At 44.9% G+C, this 23,158-nt stretch overlaps 1 protein-coding gene and 1 long non-coding RNA gene across 4 annotated transcripts in view; one reads left to right on the top strand and one right to left on the bottom strand.

Moving 5' to 3' along the window:
* The window catches only part of Ercc4 (ERCC excision repair 4, endonuclease catalytic subunit), a 29,607-nt gene extending 12,161 nt beyond the window's left edge, over window positions 1–17,446 (bottom strand). Inside the window, exons 1-7 of one of the 3 annotated variants that reach the window (XM_048433227.3) lie at window positions 17,240–17,446; window positions 15,645–15,825; window positions 6,578–6,773; window positions 5,584–5,791; window positions 3,362–3,542; window positions 2,331–2,459; window positions 1,382–1,492 (exon numbers count right to left, since the gene is read on the bottom strand). In XM_048433227.3, the coding sequence (XP_048289184.3) occupies window positions 1,382–1,492; window positions 2,331–2,459; window positions 3,362–3,542; window positions 5,584–5,791; window positions 6,578–6,773; window positions 15,645–15,825; window positions 17,240–17,446 (1,213 nt within the window). Of the gene's footprint in view, window positions 1–1,381; window positions 1,493–2,330; window positions 2,460–3,361; window positions 3,543–5,583; window positions 5,792–6,577; window positions 6,830–15,644; window positions 15,826–17,239 lie in introns of those variants that run through there. The other 2 variants (XM_048433228.3, XM_085694537.2) reach the window with 2 other exon arrangements.
* Window positions 17,447–17,763: 317 nt separating this feature from the next.
* The window catches only part of LOC125399696 (uncharacterized), a 44,370-nt gene continuing 38,975 nt past the window's right edge, over window positions 17,764–23,158 (top strand). Inside the window, exon 1 of the long non-coding RNA XR_007231755.3 lies at window positions 17,764–18,113. This is a non-coding gene — a long non-coding RNA (uncharacterized LOC125399696). The remainder of the gene's footprint in view (window positions 18,114–23,158) is intronic.

Raw genomic sequence — 23,158 nt, 5'->3', positions numbered from 1 at the left:
CGGTCTCCTCTCCTCTCCTCTCCTCTCCTCTCCTCTCCTCTCCTCTCCTCTCCTCTCCTCTCCTCTCCTCTCCTCTCCTCTCCTCTCCTCTCCTCTCCTCTCCTCTCCTCTCCCCTCCCCTCCCCTCCCCTCCCCTCCCCTCCCCTCCCCTCCTCTCCCCTTTCCTTCCCTTCCCTTCCCTTTTCTCTTCTCTTCTCTCTCTTTTCTTTCTCTCTCTCTCTCCCCCTCCCCCTTTCTGTCCCTCTCCCTTCCCTTCCTTAACCCCTAAGTAAATATCCAACTCCACTCTGTATGGTGCGTCTATTTGTCTCTCTCTTGCCTGCCCCCAACCGCCACATGGAGACCTGCCGCGTGGTCTCGTGAGCCATCCCTGCCTGGCCAGGGACCCGGGGACCAGCCACCTTTGGAGACCTGCCAGCATGGCCTCGTGTGCAGTCCCTGCGTAGGACCGGCTGCTCCCGTTGCCCACTGCCCACTGCCAGGGACTTGTACTGTCCTGGAATCCACTGTCTGCTGCCACCGGGATCCCGCAGCAAATCCATTTCGGTCATGAGCTGCCTAACATGGGTGCTGTCACTGAACATCTTCCTCTGCAAGAGCAGCAAGGGCTCTTGACTGCCGCACCATCCCACCAGCCCCTTCAGCAACGTTAGAAAGGCTACTCATTTAAGTAGTGCACAGACTAACTGGTTTTACTGTAGTATTGCACAGTGTCATTGCACCGTGCTCTCATTTACCCAGGGCTCACTATATCACCCGGCTTGCCTTTATTACTTTGCAGTTAAAAGATTAAGTCAGTACTTTCAAACATGTGGATTTACTCTTTATCTAGTTTTATTTTGAATTTACAGTTCTGGCTTAGTCTACTGTGCTTGTCTGTTAGCACATGGTTGAAAGTAGAAGGCCTAGGGCTTGGAATTGTTTTTTAAAGGCTCAGTTAGCAGAGGCATTCAAGCTTCTTTGGACAGACACTTGGCTAGGGATATAAAACAGAAACACCATTAACTGATTCCTTGGAGATTCAAGATTTAAAACCTGGTGAATATATACATTGAAATTTGATGAATTTTAAATAGGTTCCAAGAAGCCAGGCAGTGAAGAATATGCTTTGTGAATACAGAATAACTCAATCTGGAGAAAAGCGCAACAAATTGAGGTGGCCTTGGGAGCCATGTGATTGACAGCTAATGCTGGTGTGCTGTGTGGGGTCTTGTAGCACCTGCCCAGAATCTATTACTAGGAAGTATAGGGAAGAAAAATCAGAATGTCAAGGCCAGCCTCAAACGCACAGCAAGCTCAGAGCCAATCTGGGCCAATGAGTTCTTGTCTCAGAAACAAAAACAAAGATTATCCCAATGTCACCATCTCCCTTTGCTCCTACCTGGACCACCAAGGGCTTCACTCTCCTTATTTTCAGCTTCAATTTCTTTCAGGATTTCACTTAGTGCCTCCCACTTTGGGTTGCTTTCTAGGACCAGTTCCTTTTTTGTTTCTGTATAGAAATAAAATATAATCACATCCTGTATGATTTTTAGCCAAACCATGCCAAAAGCTTTCCCACAACAGAAAACTAGCATTGCTGGGAACAGACATGCCCTTCTCTAACATACTACACAGGAGCTGCTTCCCTGGAAAAAAGCTGCTGCTCAGTCTGCTGGAATGTGCAGAGGTGACGGCATGCATGGATAGGCTGTGTGTATGGCTGCCCAGTCTGCTGGAATGTGCAGAGGTGACGGCATGCATGGATAGGCTGTGTACATGGCCGACAGAGACAGCTCTGTTGTCACCTGTGACACTGTAAGCAGCTACACAAAGCAAGGAATAGATGTCATTAATATTTATTATTTCTACTGTGCCTGTGCTTTCTACAGTTCCAAACGTGGTGGCTAAAAGCAGGTAACAACTATTTTTTTATATAAGCATTCAAACAGATTATGAACATACTATTTTGAATAGATCTTTAAACTAGGTAGAAATAAGTGTTAACTATTCCATCCCAGGCCTTAGAAAAAGTGACACTTGGCACTTATGAGGTATAAACTAGAATAGACTACAGTTACTTCTGTCTAGTGTATTTATAATCTTTAAACGTTGCAAAGAATGCTAAAATATTTCATTAAGACTTTCAGTGCCCAAAATAGTAATGGTTGAAATGTTTCTTATGTAGCAATAAGAACACTCTGGACTGATGCCTGGCCTTGACACTGGTGCTCTCTGGCAATGGCGCTTGGCCTGTCTTCATGCATGCTCTTCCCACACACTGCAGGCATTTACACGTGTAACAGAAGGTTTACGCTGGCACCTGTTTCTACACCAATGTGAGACCTGACCTTGCACTTCTGCACTCGCCATCTTCTCGGACAATTTGGCCTTTTTGTTCAGTCTGGCATCTGGAACACGATACACACGTGCACGAGCGTTCACAAACATGGAGGTGCTGGCATCCAGGAAAAGCCACCCTGAGAAGACGGTTAAAAACAGGCTTCAGTTAGTGGTAATTTAAACATCTAATGGCACATAACCCACATGGGCCACTTGCCGCAATCTTGCTTTCACAGAAACTGTGCCTTAGTGTCTCTTACTGCTGTGGCCTCTGCTTCACTAGATACTTTAGGGCTCCCCAAGAGGTCTCCATGGGGTATGAGATATCAAAACTTTCTTTACAATAATTTTAAGACAACTGTGTTGACATTTTCATGGCTGGTAGTAGGAAGCGCCACTCTGAATAGCCCGAGGCAGTGGTACCAAGTACCACCAGCTAATGAATCCTTTTCTCGTGTACCTCGTAGTTCATAGTTCATGACTTTTGGGTGCACACAATACTGGGGAACAGTACCTGTGCTATGTATGTGCTCTACATGGCGCTAGATCCCTATTTCTGTATCTTGTTACTTAAGAATGTCCAAAGAAGCAGTAAAAGTTATTGATTGCATAAAATTTGACCTTAGAACTCAAGGGTCTTGAGTAGTTAGCATTACAGTCACTGTACATGGATATATTTCGAAACAAATCTCTTAGTGTTTTGGCACTCTAGTAGCTAAAACCCATCCCTTGGGGTCTCTTTGAGTAAAATTAATTTTAAGTTCCTACCAACTAAACTTCCAGAACACAACCTATTTCCAAATTGGAGACTGTCTGTACTACAAAGTCTTTTCTAGAAATAAAGCTCCCTGGAATGGATATGAATATTTAATATACAGAACAGAAGTTAAGTAGGCGGGAACATTAGCTTTCAATAAAGCTCTGCATCCTTGTGCAGTGAAATGGAATGCAGTTTATAACATGTAGCTGAATACAGCATCCTCCCGCGCACTTGGTCCCAACCAGCTCCCAGAATAACATTAGTGTCTCCATCTCCTACCTGAGTTCTGACCAAACACTTTCTCTGTTGCTCTCAGAGATTCCAGAAGATTGAGAAATGTCACACAATCATACTGAGAGAGATACTGCAGTAGGGTCCTTAGTATCTTCAGATCCTGCACCAAGGATTTAGTCTTGGCTCCAAGCTGGTGCCATAAAGGGTCCAAGTAATGGCGGATTGTCTGAAAAAGAATATAATTTACTACTGCTAAAATATGTTCATTATAGCTTTTCTCAACACGGCCATACTTTCAGTAAGGGTTATTCACTGTATATGTAAAAGTATATTTAAAATGCTAAATATTTTGTTATTTATATTTTACTAAATATTTCTTTCCAAGAAAGTGGCTAGAACACTTAAGGCCACCAAATCCTATTAATATTTATATTTTTTTGAGATAAGGTACTATTAATGTTTTAAAAGTATATCTTATTACTACTATTTTTATGATGGGATGAAGTTAATCTCCTTTAATTCTTATTAACTGACTGTCAGATGGCTCAGGAGGACCTGAGTTAAAATCCCCAGCACCCACATAAGAAGACGGGCATGTGCCTTATAACCCCGGAACTATGAGGGGCAGAGACAGAAAGAGCTCTGGGACATTCTAGCTGTCAGCTTAGCTTTAGGTTCAACAAAAGACCTTTTTCTCAAAGTAAAGGGCAGAGAAGTGATAGAGAAGTCACCCTATGTCCTCTGCTGGCCTCTACACATTCAGAAGCGTGTACAACACCCATACACACATGTGCACACAGCACACACACGCATACATAACACACAGTGGTACATGTATGCAGACATACACAAACATACTACAGACAGAAAAGGTCTGCTAAATATCGAAAGTCAGCAACTTGTTCTTAGAAACAGCAAAAGTAGCTTCATCTGACATAGTGCACGTTGAGCAGAAGGGGTACCTGGGGGCCTCACAATTCATGCTCCAGACTGGGATGCACGTGACAGGACAGCAGGAAGGCTAGAGCCGTTCTACAATGGCAACTTCTGTTAAGATGTACAGAACCTCAAGTTTTTGTTTTACCTGATGCAAGAGCTATCTATATTTAGATATAATTAATGTTAGGATGTCCAAACCAATCCTTGATTCTCCCCAGCCAGGGACATCAGAGAGCAATCAGTGTTCACTAAAGCGTTCTGCTTCTCTAGGACATATCTGCTCTATCACAACAACAAGACTTGTTATCACCACGCACTAAGCCACATGCACTTTAAGACAAAGAGAGACAGGACAGAGCACACATGAGTACTTCATGTAGGTTGACCGCTTCTGCACAGTCCCCACACACTGTTCCCAGTAACACCAAGACGGAGTCACAGTTTAAAAGACAGTAGCATGTTCTTTAAAAATGCTACCTGGGGCCTGGAGAGATGGCTCAGAGGTTAAGCACACTGACTGCTCTTCCAGAGGTTCTGAGTTCAATTCCCAGCAACCACATGGTGGCTCACAACTATCTATAGTGAGATCTGGTGCCCTCTACTGACCTGCAGGTATACATATACATATATGTATGTATATTATGTATCCACGTACTGTATACATAATGAATAAATTTAAAAAATGCCACCTGGAACTTCTGAAAGGCACCATTCTGGAGCTCTTTAATTCACTATAGGACTGAACACTTACATACCTAATATTAAGCTATGGTGAAAAAACAAGAAAAATTCCTTGTATTGAAGACTTAGCATTTTCTCTGTTCAGAACATAATTTTGAAGACAGAACAGAGGTCTCAGTAATAAAAATTGCCTTTAGTCCCAGCACTTGGGAGGCAGAGGCATGCATATCTCTGTAAGTTCTAGGCCAGCCAAGGATACATAGTGAGACCCTGTCTCAAAACAAAAACAGAAATACCCTCCATCAAAAAACACACCTAACTTTCTATTTTAAAAAAGATGGTAAATTCAGGAACGTATAATTACAAAGCATTCACTTATAGACTCTTTGTCTCCAGATACCCAGCTCTGGTCATCTTGGAACAGAGACATTGATTATACTTTCAATAAGACATTTACTCACCATGTAGCAGAAAAAGTCAGCCTTATGCTTACATGCCAAACACAGATGGCACTAAATGACTATTTCCCAGTAGGTAAAGCAGCCCCACTTTAAACCAGGAAATGCTGAATATTAGAATGCCCTGTGTTCTTTAACATGACAACCCAACCAGCTGTGCTGAGAAAGAAAGAAGGGAAGGAAGTGGACCTTGTCAAACGGCTTCCCCAGAGCATTTTCTAACGACAAATCTTCCACTTCTAGTGATGGGTTGTGGCACTTCAGTTCCTTCAGACATGCGCTTAAGATGTCTAGTATGGCTGTCTGGATAGAGAGCATGGCGGGAGTCATGGACACGTGAATCTCTACAACTTCAGGCTTGTGTTGTTCTAAGAACGAGTTGACTGCTACATGGAACCTAAGGAGACAGAGTTTCCAAAGTCAACAGCTACAAACACAATGGAAGAAAATGACAGGACTTAAGAACACACTGGGTCTGGCTGAAGAGGGGCATTACTAAAGCAAGACAGGCTCAAAACAAGTGTTGGCGAGGGAACACAGCCCCAGCCACTGAGTTCCTACTATCTTCAGCTGCTTTGTGTCCCTACTAAACAAAACAACCAAAAAAAGAACAAAAAACCATTCACAGTTATTTTGTGTGCATGTGTGATGCTCATAGGACAACCGCGTGGGTCTTGGGGTCTGATCTCGAGGCATCAAGGGCACTTTTACCCACTGAGCCATCTTGCTACCCTTACTCCAATTCTTTTCAAAGTTACATGATTTTTATTTCTTTGTGAGCACTCAAAGCTCAGAAGACAATAGTCAATTCTTTCTTTCCTTCCATGTGGGTCCTCAAGATTGAACTCAGATCCTCAGGGTTTGACGGCAAGCACCTTTACCCCCTGGGTGGTCTTGTTGGCTCTGCCCTGTGCTTCTAACAGCAAGGCTGAGCTAACTGTGCCTCCAGTACCAAAACACTTACTATTTGGTCACTTATTGGTGGGTTTTACTTCTGAAATAAGGAACAATTAAACAAAAGAATAACCATACAACAAGTATTCTTCACAAAATTGATACACACATGCACAAATGAATTTACAAAGGAAAGGTCCTTATGGACAGAATGGCAAGTTTCACATGGATTTTATCAGCTGCAGTATAAGGCTTTTCTGCTCACAAAGCGATCCCGTAATGTAATTACCTTGGCCACAGGTAGAGCTTCCTCACAAAAAGGTTCCTCATCACTCTCTCCACATGGCAAAAACCAGTGTCAAAAGCTACAGCGTTGTCTGTGAAAGCTTTGATGAAGCCACGCTTGTTTTTCTGGCGGAAAAGACGCAGGATGAAGGCTTCTTGGCAGGACTCAATGATCCTGTGCGCTCTGTACACAAGGACGCCTGTGGGGGTTGGGGTGGTCAGGCTCTGGAAGGGACAGAACTCACAGGGTGAAGCTCTGCGGATAGAAGGCGGACTTAGTAGAGTACAGCGGTAACTCTGGAGAAGACAGGGGTTGTGGTGCCCGCAGGTGACTGCCATGCTTACTCTGGCTCATTCCCTTTTTCTGGAACATGTACTTGAAAACAGGCAGGCCCTGCTCTAGGATGGGCACAGACGTAAATCATGTTCTTTTGCGGAATTTGAAATAACTTTAGTAAAATATTTAATGTTATAAGTGCAAAGGAGGAAACCAGTCGGAGGGAGGAGTGTGAGCAAGGATGGCACCCTAGTCAGGGTCGCCACTGCTGTGATGGAACACCACGACCAAACACAAGCTAGTGGGGAAGGCATTTACTAGGCTTACACTTCCACATCACTGAACAGGAAGTCAGGCAAGAACTCACAGGGCAGGAATCTGGAGGCAGGAGCTGATGCAGAGGCCATGGAGAGTGCTACTCACTGGCCCACTCCTCCTGGGCTGCTCAGCCTGCCTTCTTATAGAACCCAGGACCACCAGCCCAGGGGTTGCACCACCCACAGTCTTCCTCCATGGAGACCACTAAGGAAATGCCCTACAGGCTTGCCTACAACCCAGGCTTACTGAGGTATTTCTCAGGGAGGCGTCCTCCTCTCCAAAGACTCCAGCTTCTGTCAAGTGGACATGAAACTAGAGTGCACAAGTGGTTTTCTGTGTTTGCACTTCAGTGATGAGTGTGAAAATGGAAAGTGGAGGGGAGGGAGGGAGTCCATGAGTGTCTGGACCACAAAGGGGCCAGGCTGAGTGTAGATAAAGAGCAGACAACTTGAATGGCACACGGTTGAACAGATGGACTACATAAAGAGCTCCGGTTATAGTCAGGGGAGCATCTACATGCCATTAGATAAAGTAAAGAGGCAAATCACATGAGTTAAAACAAAAACCTTTAAGGAGCAAACTTAATACAACATTTTGTTTTGTTTGTAGAAGCAAGCACTTGATATTTAAGTTAGCCTGGCCTTAATTAAACTCATGATCCTCCTTCCTTAGTCTCCCGATTTCAGGCATGCACCACCATGCATGACTTTTGAGGTCTGACTAGTATGATACCTCTGAATCTTAAAAACAAGAATGAGGGCTGAAGAGATGGCTCAGGGGATAAAGCACTTGTCATGTACACCTGGAACCTACAGAACAGCTAGGCATGTGTGGGGAAGCAGAGGCACGGGATCCCTTGAACAAGTTGCTAGCTAAATTTGCAAGGATTGAAAAGCTCCAGCTTCAGCAAGTGACCCTGTCTCAATAAATAAAGTAGAGAGAGAGTGAGGAAGACACCTGATGTCTGGGCTTCCACATACATGCACACATGCACACATGTGCACACCTACACACATGAGCACACATACACACATATGCATGTAGAAAGACAGTTAGAAATGTTTCTTAATTTTAAACAGGAGATCTTGAATGTACTACCATTCTGATTATTTGTTAGTGTGCATGAACGTGTGTGTGTGTGTGTGTGTGTGTGTGTGTGTGTGTGTGTGGCGTGGCACAGGTGGAGGTCAGAGGAAAACTTCCAGGATTAGTTCTCTACTTCTACTGCATAGATTCTGGTGATGGAACTCAGGTCAGGCTTGGAGACAAAGTGCCTTTACCCACTGAGCCATTTTGTTGGCCTTGTTGGTACCATCTGAGTTTAGTCACAAAGAGAAGCAGGAGATATAACAGAGAACAGACATCATTTCTGGGTCAACTTACCATTCTGTAATGATTCTCAGTCTTTTTAGACCTAAATCAAGCTGCATCAACATATAAATGCACATACATGCACTTGTTTTGGGGCCTGCTCTCCTCACTAATTGGGTCCTGAAAATGACACAGAGATCAATGTGCCCTTCTTGTCATTCAATAACTCACAGATTCTATTACTTTATTTTGAAATTCTGGACTAAGGTGGCTGACAATTTATTCTCCCTAGTCAATGAACAAGTACGTGAAAATTTATTTATAAATTTATGGACAAACACCTTCCAATCATACTGGTGAACGTGGTGGACTCACTTATTGCTCTAAAAATATTCTAAACTTAGCAGGTGGCCTTCCAAAGGATCCTGCAGCCTGTGTTGAAACATTATACAGGGAGCTGGGAGGTGGCCCAGTAGTATTTGATGCATGAGAACGGGGACCTGAGTTCAAATCCTCAGCACCCACATAAAAAGCCAGGCATGGCCACCCTGTGCACACTGACTGTAGAGCTGTAAGAGGCAGAGACAGCAGGATCACTGGGACTGCTGCCAACCTGCCTTCAGTCCCGTGAGACCTTGTCCCATGGGCGTAAGGTGCACAGCGATACAGCAGGATGGCCGCTCTCTTCCTCTGGCCCACGCAAGTGCACATAACAGAAATAGCACATAAGACTGAAAACAATACAACAGGACATGTGCTCTAAGAGGCTGCCATTGCCCTGGAATCCTGAGCAAGGGGAAAGTTGACCCCAGCTCCAGGCCCAGGCATAGCCCAGGCCTGGCAAACAGGATTCAGGTAAAGCTCTCTGAGGTTGGGTCACTCTGGGCCATCTGATGTTATGACTTGGATAGAAAATGTCCCCAAGGGTTCATCGTGCAGTCAAGGCTTGCTCCTACGGTCGTGCTCAGAGGGTTTGTGTGTTTTCATTTTATGTAAGGATTATTTTAAGATTAAAAAAAGGAGAGGGAGGTGTGATCATATGAGCAAAGGGGTCATGACCACGATGGGGAAATCCACAGGAACAGCTGACCTAAACGAGTGGGAACTCACTGACTCTGCACTGACAACTGGGGAACCTGCAGAGGACCACTAGGCCCTCTGAATGAGGGTGACAGTTGTGTGGCTTGGCCAGCCTGTGGGGCCACTGGTAGTGGGGCCAGGATTTATCCCCAGTACACGAACTGGCTTTTTAGAGCCCATTCTCTATGGTAGGATCCCTTGCTCAGCTGCTACACAGTGGGGGAGGGGCTTGATCCTGCCTCAAATTGATATACCAGACTCCCCATGGGAGGCCTTACCCTTTCTGAGAAGTGGATGGAGGGGGTTGGGTGAGAGGAAGGTGGGGGAACTGTGGGTGGTATGTGAAATGAAAAAACTTAAAAATTTTTTTACAAAGGCAGTACGGGGGTGGGGGGAGGGAGAAGCTGACCAAGACCATCCAGAAGTAGGGCTGACAGAGGCTCTACCACATGCTTCCTGCTGAGTGAAGCCCCTTGGGGTCCTAGCATGTGTGTGGAGGGGCTTCAGTGCCACAGAAGCCTGTCATGAGACAGGACAGCATAGACCAGGATGGACTTGATTCTGGCAGTTTTAGGAAAGCACCCACTTGTAGGCTGAGCCGGGAGAGGCGGGAGAGGGGCGTTAATCAGACTGCAGGCCCAGTCAGGCAACCTGACATCTAGTATGGTGCAATACTGACATCTAATGGTAGTTTCTAGAAAATGTTTTCATGTAAGCAACATTTTTACACAACAGTAAGCTTTGGGAGGACAGAAATCTCCAGCGATAAAAGGGCGACTATTGGTACAGTTTACCAGGGGTTCTGTGTGCACGTGGCACAGCGGGCACTGTTGTTTTTGTTTTTCGGGACAGGGTTTCTCTATGTTGGTTTGAAGCCTGTCCTGGAACTCACGCTGTAGACCAGGCTGGCCTCGAACTCACAGATCCACCTGCCTCTGCCTCCCAAGTACTGGGATTAAAGGTGTGCAGCACTACTGCCCAGCCAGAGGCACTGTTTTTTAAATATATATTTAATATTTATACATAATATATTATATATATGTACATATAAAATTTTATGTGTATGGGTGTCTTGCCTGCTCGTATGATAAAGAAGCCAGAAATATATACTGGAAAAAAAAAAGATAGCACCTTCAATAAATGGTGCTGGTCAAACTCTATGTCAGCATGTAGAAGAATGCAAATAGATCCACATTTATCACTCTGCATAAAACTCAAGTCCAAGTGGATCAATGACCTCAACATAAAACCAGATACACTAAGTCAGACAGAAGAGAAAGTGGGGAATAACTTGGAACTCATCGGCACAGGAGACAGCTTCCCGAACAGAACAGCAGCACACACACACTGAGATCAACAGTTAAGAAAAGGACCTCATGAAACTGAAAAGTTTCTGCAAGGCAAAGGACACTGTACAGAAACAGCTTAAGGAATGGAAAAAGATTTTTACCAATTCCACATCTGATAGAGATCGAACATCTAAAATATATAAAGAACTCAGGAAAGTAGATTTTTTAAAAAAAAAATCCAATTAAAAATGGGGTACAGATCTAAACAGAATTCTCAATAGAGGAATCTTAAATGACTGAGAAACACTTAAAAAAATGTTTAACATTCTTAGCCACTAGGGAAATCAAATCAAAACTATTTTGAGACTCCATCTTGCACCTGTCAGAATGGCTCTGATCAATGACAGAGCTCATGCTGGTGAGAATGTAGAGCAATGGGAACACTCCACTTCTGGTGGGAATGCAGACTTGTACAGCCACCATGGAAATGAATATGGCAGTTTCTCAGAAAATGGGGATTCAATCTACCTCAGGACCCAGCTATACCACTTTTGGGTATGTACCCAAGGGCTGCTCCATCCTACCACAAGGGCACTTGCTCAACAATGTTCATTGTGGCTTTGTTCATAATAGCCAGAAACTGGAAACAACCTAGATGCCACTCAACTGAAGAATGGAAAGAAAACATGGCAAGTTTACACAGTGGAGTATTATTCATCAGTTAAAAAAAATAACACCATGAAATTTTCAGGCAAATGGATCCAACTAGAATCATCCTGGGTTAGGTAACCCAGACCCAGAAAGACAAATATGGTATGTATTCACTTATGAGTGGACATCAGCTGTTAGTAAATGAAGCTACAATCCATAAATCCAGACAGGCTAGGCAAAGAGGAGTGTTAATGGGTGGGGGCATGGATCTCCCTGGAAAGGAAAAATAGAATAGATTCTGTGGGTAAACTAGGGGTGGGTGAGGATGGGAACAGAGGGGTGGGGTGAAGGGGGCTCCACAGCTGGAGTGGGGGTTTTGGGGTGGCAATGGAAACTTTCTGGAACCTGTAAGGGTGTCTTAGTGAGGACTCCTGGTAATGGATGATACGGAGTATGAACTGGCCATCTTTTGTACCAGGCAAGTCGTCCAGTGCTTGCCTGGATGTTGGCTGAGGAGGTCCCATAGAGATCCCTAAACAACCCAGACCGAGCCAAGCGGTGCCACCATTCGCCTTTAATCCTAGGAAGACAGAGGCAGGTGGATCTTTGCAAGTCTGAGGCCAGTCTCGTCTATAGAGCAAGTTCTAGGACAGCCAGAGCTGTTACATAGAAAACCCTGTCTCAAAAAAACAAACAAAACAAAAATAACAACAAAAGAATAACCCAGATTGATGTTAGGACGGATGTAGCCTTCTGAAAACTGACAGTAGGGTCTCATTGCTGAGAACAACTTCTGCTCAGCCCACTGAACACAGAGAGGCCAAGCTGGTGTGGGCTTGGAACTTTCACCTCTACGTTCTAGTCTCTTTGACCTGGGGAGGTACAGGCTCCGGAAGGAGAAACCTGGACATGAACCCAGGACCAAAGACCTTGATCTACAATCTGTCCTGCTCGCTGAAGCAATAGTGATGAAGAACTTGTGGGAGTGGCCAAACAGTGTCTGATCTAACTTGAGACCCATCGTGCAAGAGGGAGCACATGCCTGACACTGCTGAGATGGCCGGAGTCTGGGGACTGTGATAACCCGGAGTCTGGGGACTGACATAGCCCGGAGTCTGGGGACTGAGATAGCCTGGAGTCTGGGGACTGAGATGGCCAGAGTCTGGGGACTGAGATGGCCGGAGTCTGGGGACTGAGATGGCCGGAGTCTGGGGACTGAGATAGCCCGGAGTCTGGGGACTGAGATAGGCCGAAGTCTAAGGACTGAGATGGCCGGAGTCTGGGGACTGAGATGGCTGGAGTCTGGAGACTGAGATAGCCTGGAGTCTGGGGACTGAGATGGCCCGGAGTCTGGGGACTGAGATGGCCTGGAGTCTGGGGACTGAGATAGCCCGGAGTCTGGGGACTGAGATGGCCGGAGTCTAGAGACTGTGTGGTCCAGAGAACTGCAGTAGAACCAAACAGGAATGATCTTAAAAAAAATTAATGAAATGATTCCTAATGATATTCTGCTATACTCACAGTCAGCATCAGAGAGGCTCCTCTGGCAGCAGAGGGGAGCAGGAGCAGAAACCCACAGCCAGACATTATGGGGAGAGAAGAGTCTAAATTGGAGGTCTCATTGGGTCCCAGGCCTCAGAGATTGGGGAACCCCATGGAGAGAGGGAGGAAAGACTATAGGGGCCAGAGGGATGGAGGACACCAGGAGAACATGGCCCACAGAGTTAAGCAGGGCTCACATGTGGTCACAGAACTGAAGTGGCCAACATGGGGCCAGCATGGGTCTGCATAAGGTCCTCTATGTAATTATTACGGCTGGTATCTTGGTGTTCTTGTGGGACTCCTAACAGTGGGGCAGGCGTGTCTCTGACTCTTTCCCCCTCTCAGGTAGCCTGGTCCAGTGTCGATATGAGGGCTTTGCCTTGTCTTATCGTATCTTGTTTGGTTGTGCTTGTCTGTTAACTTCTTGGAGGCCTGCTCTTTTCTAAAGAGGAAATGGAGGGGGAGGGTGTCTGGGGAAGAGGGGAGGTGGGGAGCTGGAAGGAGTGGAGGGAGAGGAAACTATGGTTGGATTTGGGATGTCTTATATGAGAGAAGAATCTATTTTCAATAAAAAAAATTAAAAAAAGAAATGAGCAAGTGAAATTCAGGAAAGCGAAGGACCTTGTTTGTAAGGAGGTGCTGGTGTTTGTAAGTCAGGTATGTCTGGCCAAGAGGCTCAAGTCACTGTCTGAGACAATAAAAATGCTAGAAAGGAATGACAAGACTCCTTCCTCAGCCCCAGGAACCTCACCAAGCCCTTCACTTACTGTCACAAGTCCCTTAAGGTGCTTCTAAAGTCTGGAAAAAAGGTGGGCACATTGGGAAGTGTGCTCATGAATCTGAGCTTCCTGCCTCCTACACTCAGCGGAGAGCAGTGTGCATGCAGGGCAGCAGCAGGGGGCAAGTGTGTGAGCAACCTGCACCGCTCCCCAGGCCAGGACGAGCAAGAGTTTCCTGGTGCAAAGTTGATCTTACAGGTGAGCCTGTGTGCTCTGGGTAGGGAAGCCCGGGGCAGTTTAATGGCAGAGTGACAGGGCTCTTAGATTATTGGCTTCAGGGAAAGCAGTCGTTTCTGAAGAAATAAATGATAATGTAATTGATTGCTTCTATACTACTCCTAGCTAAAATCTCCCACTCTAAGTGTTAGGTAACTATGTTAACTAACTAGTTAACTAACTAGGTTAATTTAAATCATAGGATAAAGAAGGGCAACAAATTCATTTAGAGATTTATGAAGAATATTGATAAACACACCAAGTCTGGCTATGCCCAAAAGGCAAATGCCTGCCAACTACAATGTAGCATGATTAATAAAAACCCAGAGAAAGATATTGGGGTTTAAGCTGAAGACCAGAAAAGCAAAGCAGTCAGCCACTGGCTCTTACATCTACCTCAGTCCAAAAATGGTGATCCTGCCTCGAAGAATTCCTAGAATGAGACTGAGCCTGAAACCTGCCTCCTCCTGTCTTATAGTCCCCTCTAGTGCTATTAGTAAAAGTAAGATTCGGAAACAGTGGGCCACATCTTACACAAAGTCACACATTGAACAATGATGCTTCAACTAGCAACGGACGTAAAAGCTAAAACAGAGCTGAAAAGTACCCATGCTACAGTAGGTACACCTCTGTCAGATCACGACCTTTGAAGGTTTGTATGCTGACACAAGGCTGTGGCTGGGGAGGGAGGGCTCAGTGGTTAAGAGCAAGTATTCTTTCAGAGGATCCAGGTTTGATTCCCAGAACCCACATGGTGGCTCACAACCACCTATAACTCCAGTTCCAGGATTCTAATGATCTCTTCTGACCTCTGCAGATACCAGACATGTATGCGGTGCAGGCAAAACATCATAAACATACAAATAGTTATAATAAATACACCATTGCGCCACCAGTCACATACAGCATGTGCAATTATGTGCTGCATGCATAATACTCAGTAATGCAGCAAATGACTGTCTGGCTAATTTACTATACTGCGCTTTTCTTCCTTATTTTGGAGGTCCTCTTCTTATAAAAACAAATCAACTGTAAACAGTGTTTTGTGCTAATGGCGGCATCAGGCCCAAACAGCTTGTGTTTACTGTGTCTCTTGGTTGCATCAAGAGGTCAACATCTAATTGAGTTTTGGCATTTAGGATTTTTAAAAATTTATTTTTATTTTAAAAATTATGCATATGTTTGTGCATGTTGAGTGTAGTGCTCTTGGAGGGCCAAAGAAGGTATCAGATTCCCCTGGAGCTGGAGTTATGGGTCAGCTGTGAGCCACTGGCAAGGCTGCTGGGAGCTGAGCAGCTGTGTTTTACAAGGGGAGGATGCAACCTTAACCTCTGCTCCCCCCTCTAGCCCATCCACGCAGGTTTCTGTATGTAGGTCTAAGGTTTTCATACAATAGTTAAATCATACAGCCTGAGAACCTGTGGCCATTAGTGACATGTAGCCACACTTATGTCAGAAACATTTGCTGAGCATCTACAACGTATTGGGTATTATGCCAGCAGTTTGACAACAATGCTGGATAATAAGAGCCAGTGTAGCATTTAGCAGAGAAGATAGACACAAATAAAAATGCTCACATTGTATATAAGGAAGATTTCAAATTCTTACCAGTTATTAAGTCTGAAGGTATCCTATCAGTCAAGAAATCAACCACAAGTATTCGACTTGTTGCGAATATAATACCACCTTGTGTGTACACTTCATAGCGACTGTTACTTGTGATTTCATTTGTCACACGTCGAGGGAGGTGTTCAACTCCTTCTATCTTCAACTGGTTGATAAAATATTCCTAAATCAGAGTATACTCATTAGGAAGTTGTTTAATACAGGGCCGGGCACTTTTGAAATAGGTTGCAGAGATTTAAAATGTCTCCACTCTCAGATTCCTAAATATCACAGCAAATATACAAACTAAGTTATTTCTTTATACCCATCAGCCAATTGCGTTACTTTAATTAAGGTTCTTGTTTAGTTGTGCTTTGGAGTTTGCACTAAGACATAATTGCGCTTCAGTCGTTATTTGCATTCAACACCAAACCCCCAAACAGAACCTTTTAAAACTTTGGGTTAAAAGGTTTCTACTACCTAGAAACTACTTCCCATCAAAGCCAGGTTTTCAGCCAACATATTCTGTGAGGTAAGGGATTCCTTTCTGCAGCCAATGCTTTACACTACTGGTGCTGTATCACTAGTACAGCAGTATTGATACATCCTAGAGAAATGTCAGAATGTCCAAAGGTCCCATGGCTGATGGTCTCTTGGTTCAATGACATTTTCCTGGGCATCTTACATTGTATGAAGTCTCATGTCAAGAAAAGGCGATACCCAGGGGAGTCCCATAGAGCCTTTTCTCAGATGACATTTTCTTCCTGGCCACACCATCAAGAGGATCACCAGATTTATCATGCTAGGCTGTGTTCCCATCTCTCAACATTTCCCACTCCACTGTCCTCAGGGTCACCTAGTCTCCTTAACTCGGATTGACCTCTCCTAATAGCCTTAGCTTCCAGTCCCTTCCTTCCTGGCCTTATGTCCCTAGTCCCTCTTCTTTTGTGCATCCTTAAAGGTCTCCTTTTCCATCTTCTACTACTCTCAGAGACCTTGCCATCCCTATCCCCATCATTACCTTTTTAGGAACCCCACTCAGCAATCACCAGAAACACCCTTAATACTTAACTTCCAGGCTCAACATTATTCCTACAGCTTCCCTCCTTTGTAGAGTAATCCACCCCACTCCCCTAAAGTGTACCCTAGTCGCCTCTTTTTCACTGTCAGAGAGTGTGTGGGAGCCGTACTTTTAGTGTACTCAAGCTGTAGGCTCTGTATCTCTCCGGAACAGCACCATTCAGTGCCCTCCTGGTCAAGAGAGGAAGTCAAGATTCGCGCTGCCCTCCTTCGCAGGGTCCTCCTGCAATGACAGAGCCCTGGATCTCCTTCGAGGACCTGTACTCAACGCCCTCCCAAGTCCTGACAGCTACTTGGACTTCCCTGGGGGTTGGTTCTCTTCCCTCCTTCGCAGCGCCCTAGAACTATGTAGACGCTCTGAATCTCTCCCCAGGGATCTCAATTCATTCCCTTTCATATCCCGTTTGAGACCTGCGCTGGCTCGGGGCCCCTGCAACCACACAGCTTCGCGTTCGCGCCGCGCCGGTCTCGGGTCGGATGTCCCTACGCCCTCGAGTACACCCATCTCTCAGTCCCACCTCCTCGGCAGGCTGCGTGTTGAGCACCAGCACCAGGCAGGCCGGGTGGCAGTGCAATCGCAGGAAATGGTAGAGAAGTCGGTCGGCGCCAAGCCCGCGGGCGCACACCACCAACCCGTCGCTGTCGAGCAGTTCCAGTACCAGCTGCCTCTCGTACTCCAGCAGCGGCGCCATTGCTTTGCCTACGGCCAGCAGGCACTGCTCCATTGGCGTCCTTCCGGGGTTGTAGCCGGACGAGAACGGAAAGAGCCGAACTGAGCCGAGCCTAGCCGAGTGCTGGCAGAACGCAAGGGCTGAACACCGCGGCTGGAGGATCGCGGGAGGAAGTTAACAGCAACAGAGGAGTCTGAGACGAGAAGGGGCCGGACATAGCCGAAGGGAGCCGAATCCAAGAGGAGAGTCAACCGATTGTAGCCGAAGAAGAGTCAAGACAGGGATAAATATGCCGGAGGTAGACGAATTTAGCCGAGAGCCGGCGAAAGCTGTTGAAGGCATTAGCGCGCGGAAAGATGTTCGATTCAGGCGGTAACCGCGTGACTTCGGAATTTGGTTCTCTAGACCTACAAAATGCAAACAGAGGAGAAGGCGTAACCCTCCAATATCGACAGTTCAGAATGTTAGCTGTTAATATTCTAAGCGCACCGAGAATCAGCACCGCTTACCCAGCGTACGGTTTAGTCTCTGTTTTCTAATTATCCCCTTCAAAAATTTTAAATAAGCAAAATACTATATGAATTTCTACTTCTTATTTGCAAAAGTCTTGAATACAATATACTGTTTCACAAAGTCACAATCAGGTGCCAACTGCGGTCGCGTTCTGCCTTCCACTAGAGGGACATCTTGGGTCGTGTTTGTAACTGCCAAGAAATACTAGGTAAGAGACCTGTTCTCTCCCATCATCCTCCACTTCCCTTTAATGCTAGCCCATAAGAAATACAAGTGAAGCCACGATGCTACACTTCCATTATACAGGAATAACCTCGGTCAACGTTATGGAATTCATACGATACCCCCTCCCCCACATTTTATCGATATGAAATAATAAATAACCCGGATTTGAAACTCGAGGTTTGGTTTATACAGGTGGCACAGGCTACAATCCCAGCTATTCCACATGCTGAAGCAAATTCAAGGTCAGTCCGAGTTACAGATGGGGACCCTCCAACACAAAGTATAAACAGTTCTGGGGTATAGCTCAGTGGTAGACCCCCGAATGTGTCCCTAATATTTCGCAAATCTCTGATGTAGTGATATTTTAAAGTTCTTTTATGTGGCTGAGTTTTCTGTAGCGTGGGTGCATATGTTGGTTATCTCATTATTATTTGAGGACGTTTAGTCTGCTCGCGCTCCTCTCTGCCAGCGTTTTACATACCATTTCACTGGCTGCTTTGTAGAGAGGCTCAACCGAACCCTCGAGGTACAGTTCTGGAAGTGGATGATTAGTAAGATAAAAGGGAAACATTTATCTGAGTTTTCATTACCTCCATTACATTGCCTTCCAAAATATCTACCAGTTTCCCTTGACATCAGCAGCCTATAAGAGGACCTGTTTCTCTTCCTCCTCTGCTTCCCCCAGTGTTTTCCTTAAGTTTAGTCACAGTGAAAACAGCATATAATAATTTCCGAATTCTCCTGAAGTGGAAAGCGATGCCTGCAGAGATGCTTTACTTGCAGTGTCTCCGCGAGCCATGCAGTAATGCCTGTAGTTCTACAAGTAGGTTATATAACCAGGCAAGGCTACAGAGCCAGGTGATGTATTTCTTAGCTTTTGTTTGGGATACAGTAAGTAGGGATCAAACACACATTCAGAGGTAGGTAGGTGCATGGGTGACAATACCGGTATTTACACCCAATTCTTCCCACACTGTGGCAGGCAGAATAATGCAACCCAAAAGATGCCTGCCTGCATTAAATTCCCAGAATCTTTTATGTTATTTTTCATGGTGAAGGGTACTTTGTAGAGGTGATTAAGCTAACCACTTTAGATGGAGAAATGATGCTGGATTATCCAGGTGTGTCCAATATAATGATAAAGGTGTTTAAAGGCGGGAGAGGTAGCTTCAAAGAAGATGTAAGGGGAAATGAGGTCAGAGTGAAGCATGAAGAGCTGGGAACACAGCCTGTAGAAGCTGGAGAACACACGGCGTCTCCCCTGGCACCTCAAGAAATATTACAGCCGCCTCTCAAAACCCACTTTGCACATCTGGTGCCCAGAGTTGGAAGGCACGGATTTGTGTTATTTTAAGCTCTGGAATTTGTCACAATGATAATGGGAAATGAATGAACAAGCGTTTCTTAATTTGACTTCACTGAACTTTGAAGATGAAGTTCCCAGCTTTATCAAAACAAACCAACAAACACCACAGATAGGGTGCTGGAGAGATGGCTTAGAGGTTAAGCGCATGGAAGCTCTTTCAGAGGACCTGGGTTCAATTCCCAGCAACCATATGATGGCTCACAACCATCTGTAATGAGATCTAGTGCCCTCTTCTGGTGTGTAGGCATACATGCAGGTAGAATACTGTATACATAATAAATAAAAAAACTTTTAAAAACCCTATAGATAAAAATATATAAGGAAGCAATATATAAGGAAGCAATAGAAAAGCAAACAATTGTTTAGAAGGTCAAGATTTATTGAAAGTTCAAGCATATGTATAGCGACTGGGTTATAGCTATAGCTAGTACAGAAGGTGCTTACTGTGAAAGAACAGGTACCTGTATGTGCCTAGAACCCATGGAAAGAACTGCAGAACCCACTGATGGGAGACAGTGACAGGTTAGTACCAGGGCTTGTCATCCAGGCTGGTGAGGCAGCCTGTCTTCAGCACAAAGTAGGAAAAGATGTTTGTCATGAAGTCTCAGGAGTGCACATGCTGGAAGCAGAGAATTGGCTCCTGAAAGTTCCCCTCTGACCCCCACGTGTGCACTGACCCACCTCCCCCCACATGTGCGCTACGGCTTGCACCCTTCACAAATAAATGCATGTAATTAGAATAAACAACCAGGGTGACAGTTACTGAGAATTGACCTTCAAGGTTAGCCTCTGGTCTCCACACATGTGTGCACATAGTACATACACATGAATACATGTGTGAATCCACACATGTGCACACACAATAGCCATATAGATGTTTAAATGCATTAGGATTTACTCTTTCAAAGAATGTTAATTGAACATACAATGTGTCAGGTGCTAGGGTCTTATCAGGGAACAAAGCAGGCAAAATCCCTGCCTTATGTTCTTCTGAGGAGCTCGTGCATGAAGAAGTCTATTGATCATCTCAATATGTGAACTGTGATTATTTCTTGAGCAGTTTTCTTAATTGTCCAACCACAGGAGAGTACTTGAGAAAAATTATGCATCCCTAGTAAGCAGACTACAGAGAACTATTAAAATGTTAATGTGGAAAAGGACCAATATCTAATATCTACTGAAGGAAGAATAAATTGTGAAGCAAAAATGGATAGCATGGATGGCCCTACTTGTCAAAAATATCAATAGTATTTATTTTCAGAGGATGGCATGGAAAGTTCCAGAAAGAAACCAAATCTCTTAACACAAGCAGCCACCTTTGGGAGTTAAGGCAGGAGGCCAGCACGACCTTTGAAATGTTACATTTTCTATTTATTCCCCTCTGTTCCGTTGCCGTCCTTCCCTCGTACTTACATAGGAGAAACCTCGCAACAACTGTGTATACACTTCATCAGCACCAGAACTCTTACCCTGTGAAGTCTAGATTTAATACGTGCATGGTGGACAACAGCTAAGGTCTCATGCTGGCGTTTGTGGCGGTGGGTCTTTGTACATTTTCCACAGGTTGGATTTACAGTTCACTTGTGGTCGTTCATGAGCAGAGCAATGGTTTCCTCCCGTGTTACTATCACAATGATTCTCCAAGCCTTTCTTTCTTAGCTTGATCTCCCTCCTCACTCTCTCCCTCTCTCCTTTTTTCTTCCCCTGTTCTGACCCTTCCTTTCCCTCCCTCTCCCGTGCCTCTTCCTCTCTTCTTTCTCTTGAGCAGATCCATCTCTTTCTTACTTTGCCCATAAGGATATAGGCAGCCCTCTCTGGTCTCTGACATGAGGCTGGTGATGATGAGATTAAGCATCACTTTTCTTCTGCATATCCCAATCTCATCTCATCTGCCAGAGCCAGGCCATTGACATCTCTTTCGGCATTTAATCTTTCAATTTATATGTAGCCATCCCTTGTTATCCATGGGGATGGCTCCATTTCCCCCTCCCCCATCACTCCCATAATATGCAGATACTCAAATTCATTATATAAAGTGGCACAGTGGGCTGGAAACACAGACCATGGCTTGCTGTGCACATGCAAAGCCCTGGGTTCTGTCACAGGACAAAAGTGTTAACTTGAAATGGCATAGTCTTTGCACAGAGTGTCAGTTGTCCTGCTGCACAGCTTTGACTGCAATACCTAACACAATTCACATGTTGCGTAACCATTTGCTGTAGTGCATTGTCTGTGAGAAGATTTTGACAAGAAAAAGTCTGTTCATGACCAGTAGTACAGCTGCCATTCTTTCCTGTCTGTGACTGATCGGATGCATAAATATGCAGTTTAGAGATACAGGGTGGAGCTACATCAAAAGCTCATTAAATCTAGACCTTTCTGGGATGGTCACTCCTGGAGTTCTCACTCAAAAAAGGGTGCTAACCAAATGTTTTAATTTTGCTTCTGTTGCTGTAAAACTTTAAGACAATTCTGACGCCATTTATGACAATTCTGAGCCCTCTCAGTCTCAGCAGTAATGCTCCCCTCTTCCCCCCTGGGAACCAAGGACCTAACAATTGCCCACACACGTACTGAGATGTTGGGAACGTTCCATCATCTCCCTGAGTCCTTGTGAATGGTCTCCAAATAGAACTCAGTTATTGAACAGGGGCAAGATAACCCTTAGGTGTTGACTCAGTTACTGATGTTTTGACTTAGGTCCTGGGAAAGGGACAAAGTGACCCTCAGATGTTTCCCCCTTACCTCATCTGATCTAGCAACCACTCTCCAGCCAATTATTGGTAAATAGCCCTTTTGAATAAGCCAATCGTAATAGTTAAAGAACAACCCCCAGACACCCCATTCCTTCTGTGACTTTTTAAAATAGCCTGTACCAGCCATTCTGAGTCTTTCTAGCCTCCTGAATGCTGAAAGACCCTGTCATGACAGAATTAATAAAATTCTCATGCTTTTACATCAGCTGTGGTGTGAGAGATGGTCTCTTGGGGCAACTCCTCCTCAGTGATTGGACTCTAGGGTCCAACATTGCTATGATAAAATATCCTGTCAGAAAGCGAGAAAGAATTTCCAACAGTTCACAATTCCAGGTCACAGCCCAGCTCTGTGAGGAAGACCTGGCAGGAAGGAGCTCAGTTACATCACACAGTCAGGAGCAGAGTGTGGTTAATGCATGCTCACTTACGTGCTCACTTGTTGTACTCAGCTCCATTTCTTACCTCACAGAAACCTGCCTAGGGATTGGTGTCACCCACAGTGGGCTGGGTCTGTCCACAGCAATAACTTAAGACAAATCTCTCACAGATAGACATAGGCTAGTTCAGTGTAGATAATCCTTCTCTCCCATAGATAATCACAGGTTAGTCCAATGTAGATAATCCTCTGAGCATCTCTTCCAGGTGATTCTAGATTTAGGATGTTTATGGAGGGCAACAGTAATGTCACACATTGGTATTCGTGCCAAGTTGACAATTAAAGTTAAGCATAACGAAAATAAGTCAAAACTAATAATTGGGTTCAATGAAAGAAAGTTCAGAGGTCTCAGAGTGCATCCTAAGGGCTTCTCTGCTCTGATTGTCTAGTAGTGTGTGAGCACAACTTTGAGACCTGATTAAATAGGGTACAGAGAGAAAAACATGTCTTGGGTAGAGGAGCCAGAAGCA

Source organism: Myodes glareolus, chromosome 9 (assembly GCF_982192425.1).
Source record: "Myodes glareolus chromosome 9, mMyoGla1.1, whole genome shotgun sequence".
NCBI classification, from domain to species: Eukaryota; Metazoa; Chordata; class Mammalia; order Rodentia; family Cricetidae; genus Myodes; species Myodes glareolus.
Note: the sequence above shows the minus strand (reverse complement) of the source record. Positions and strands in the feature narration are given on the sequence as shown.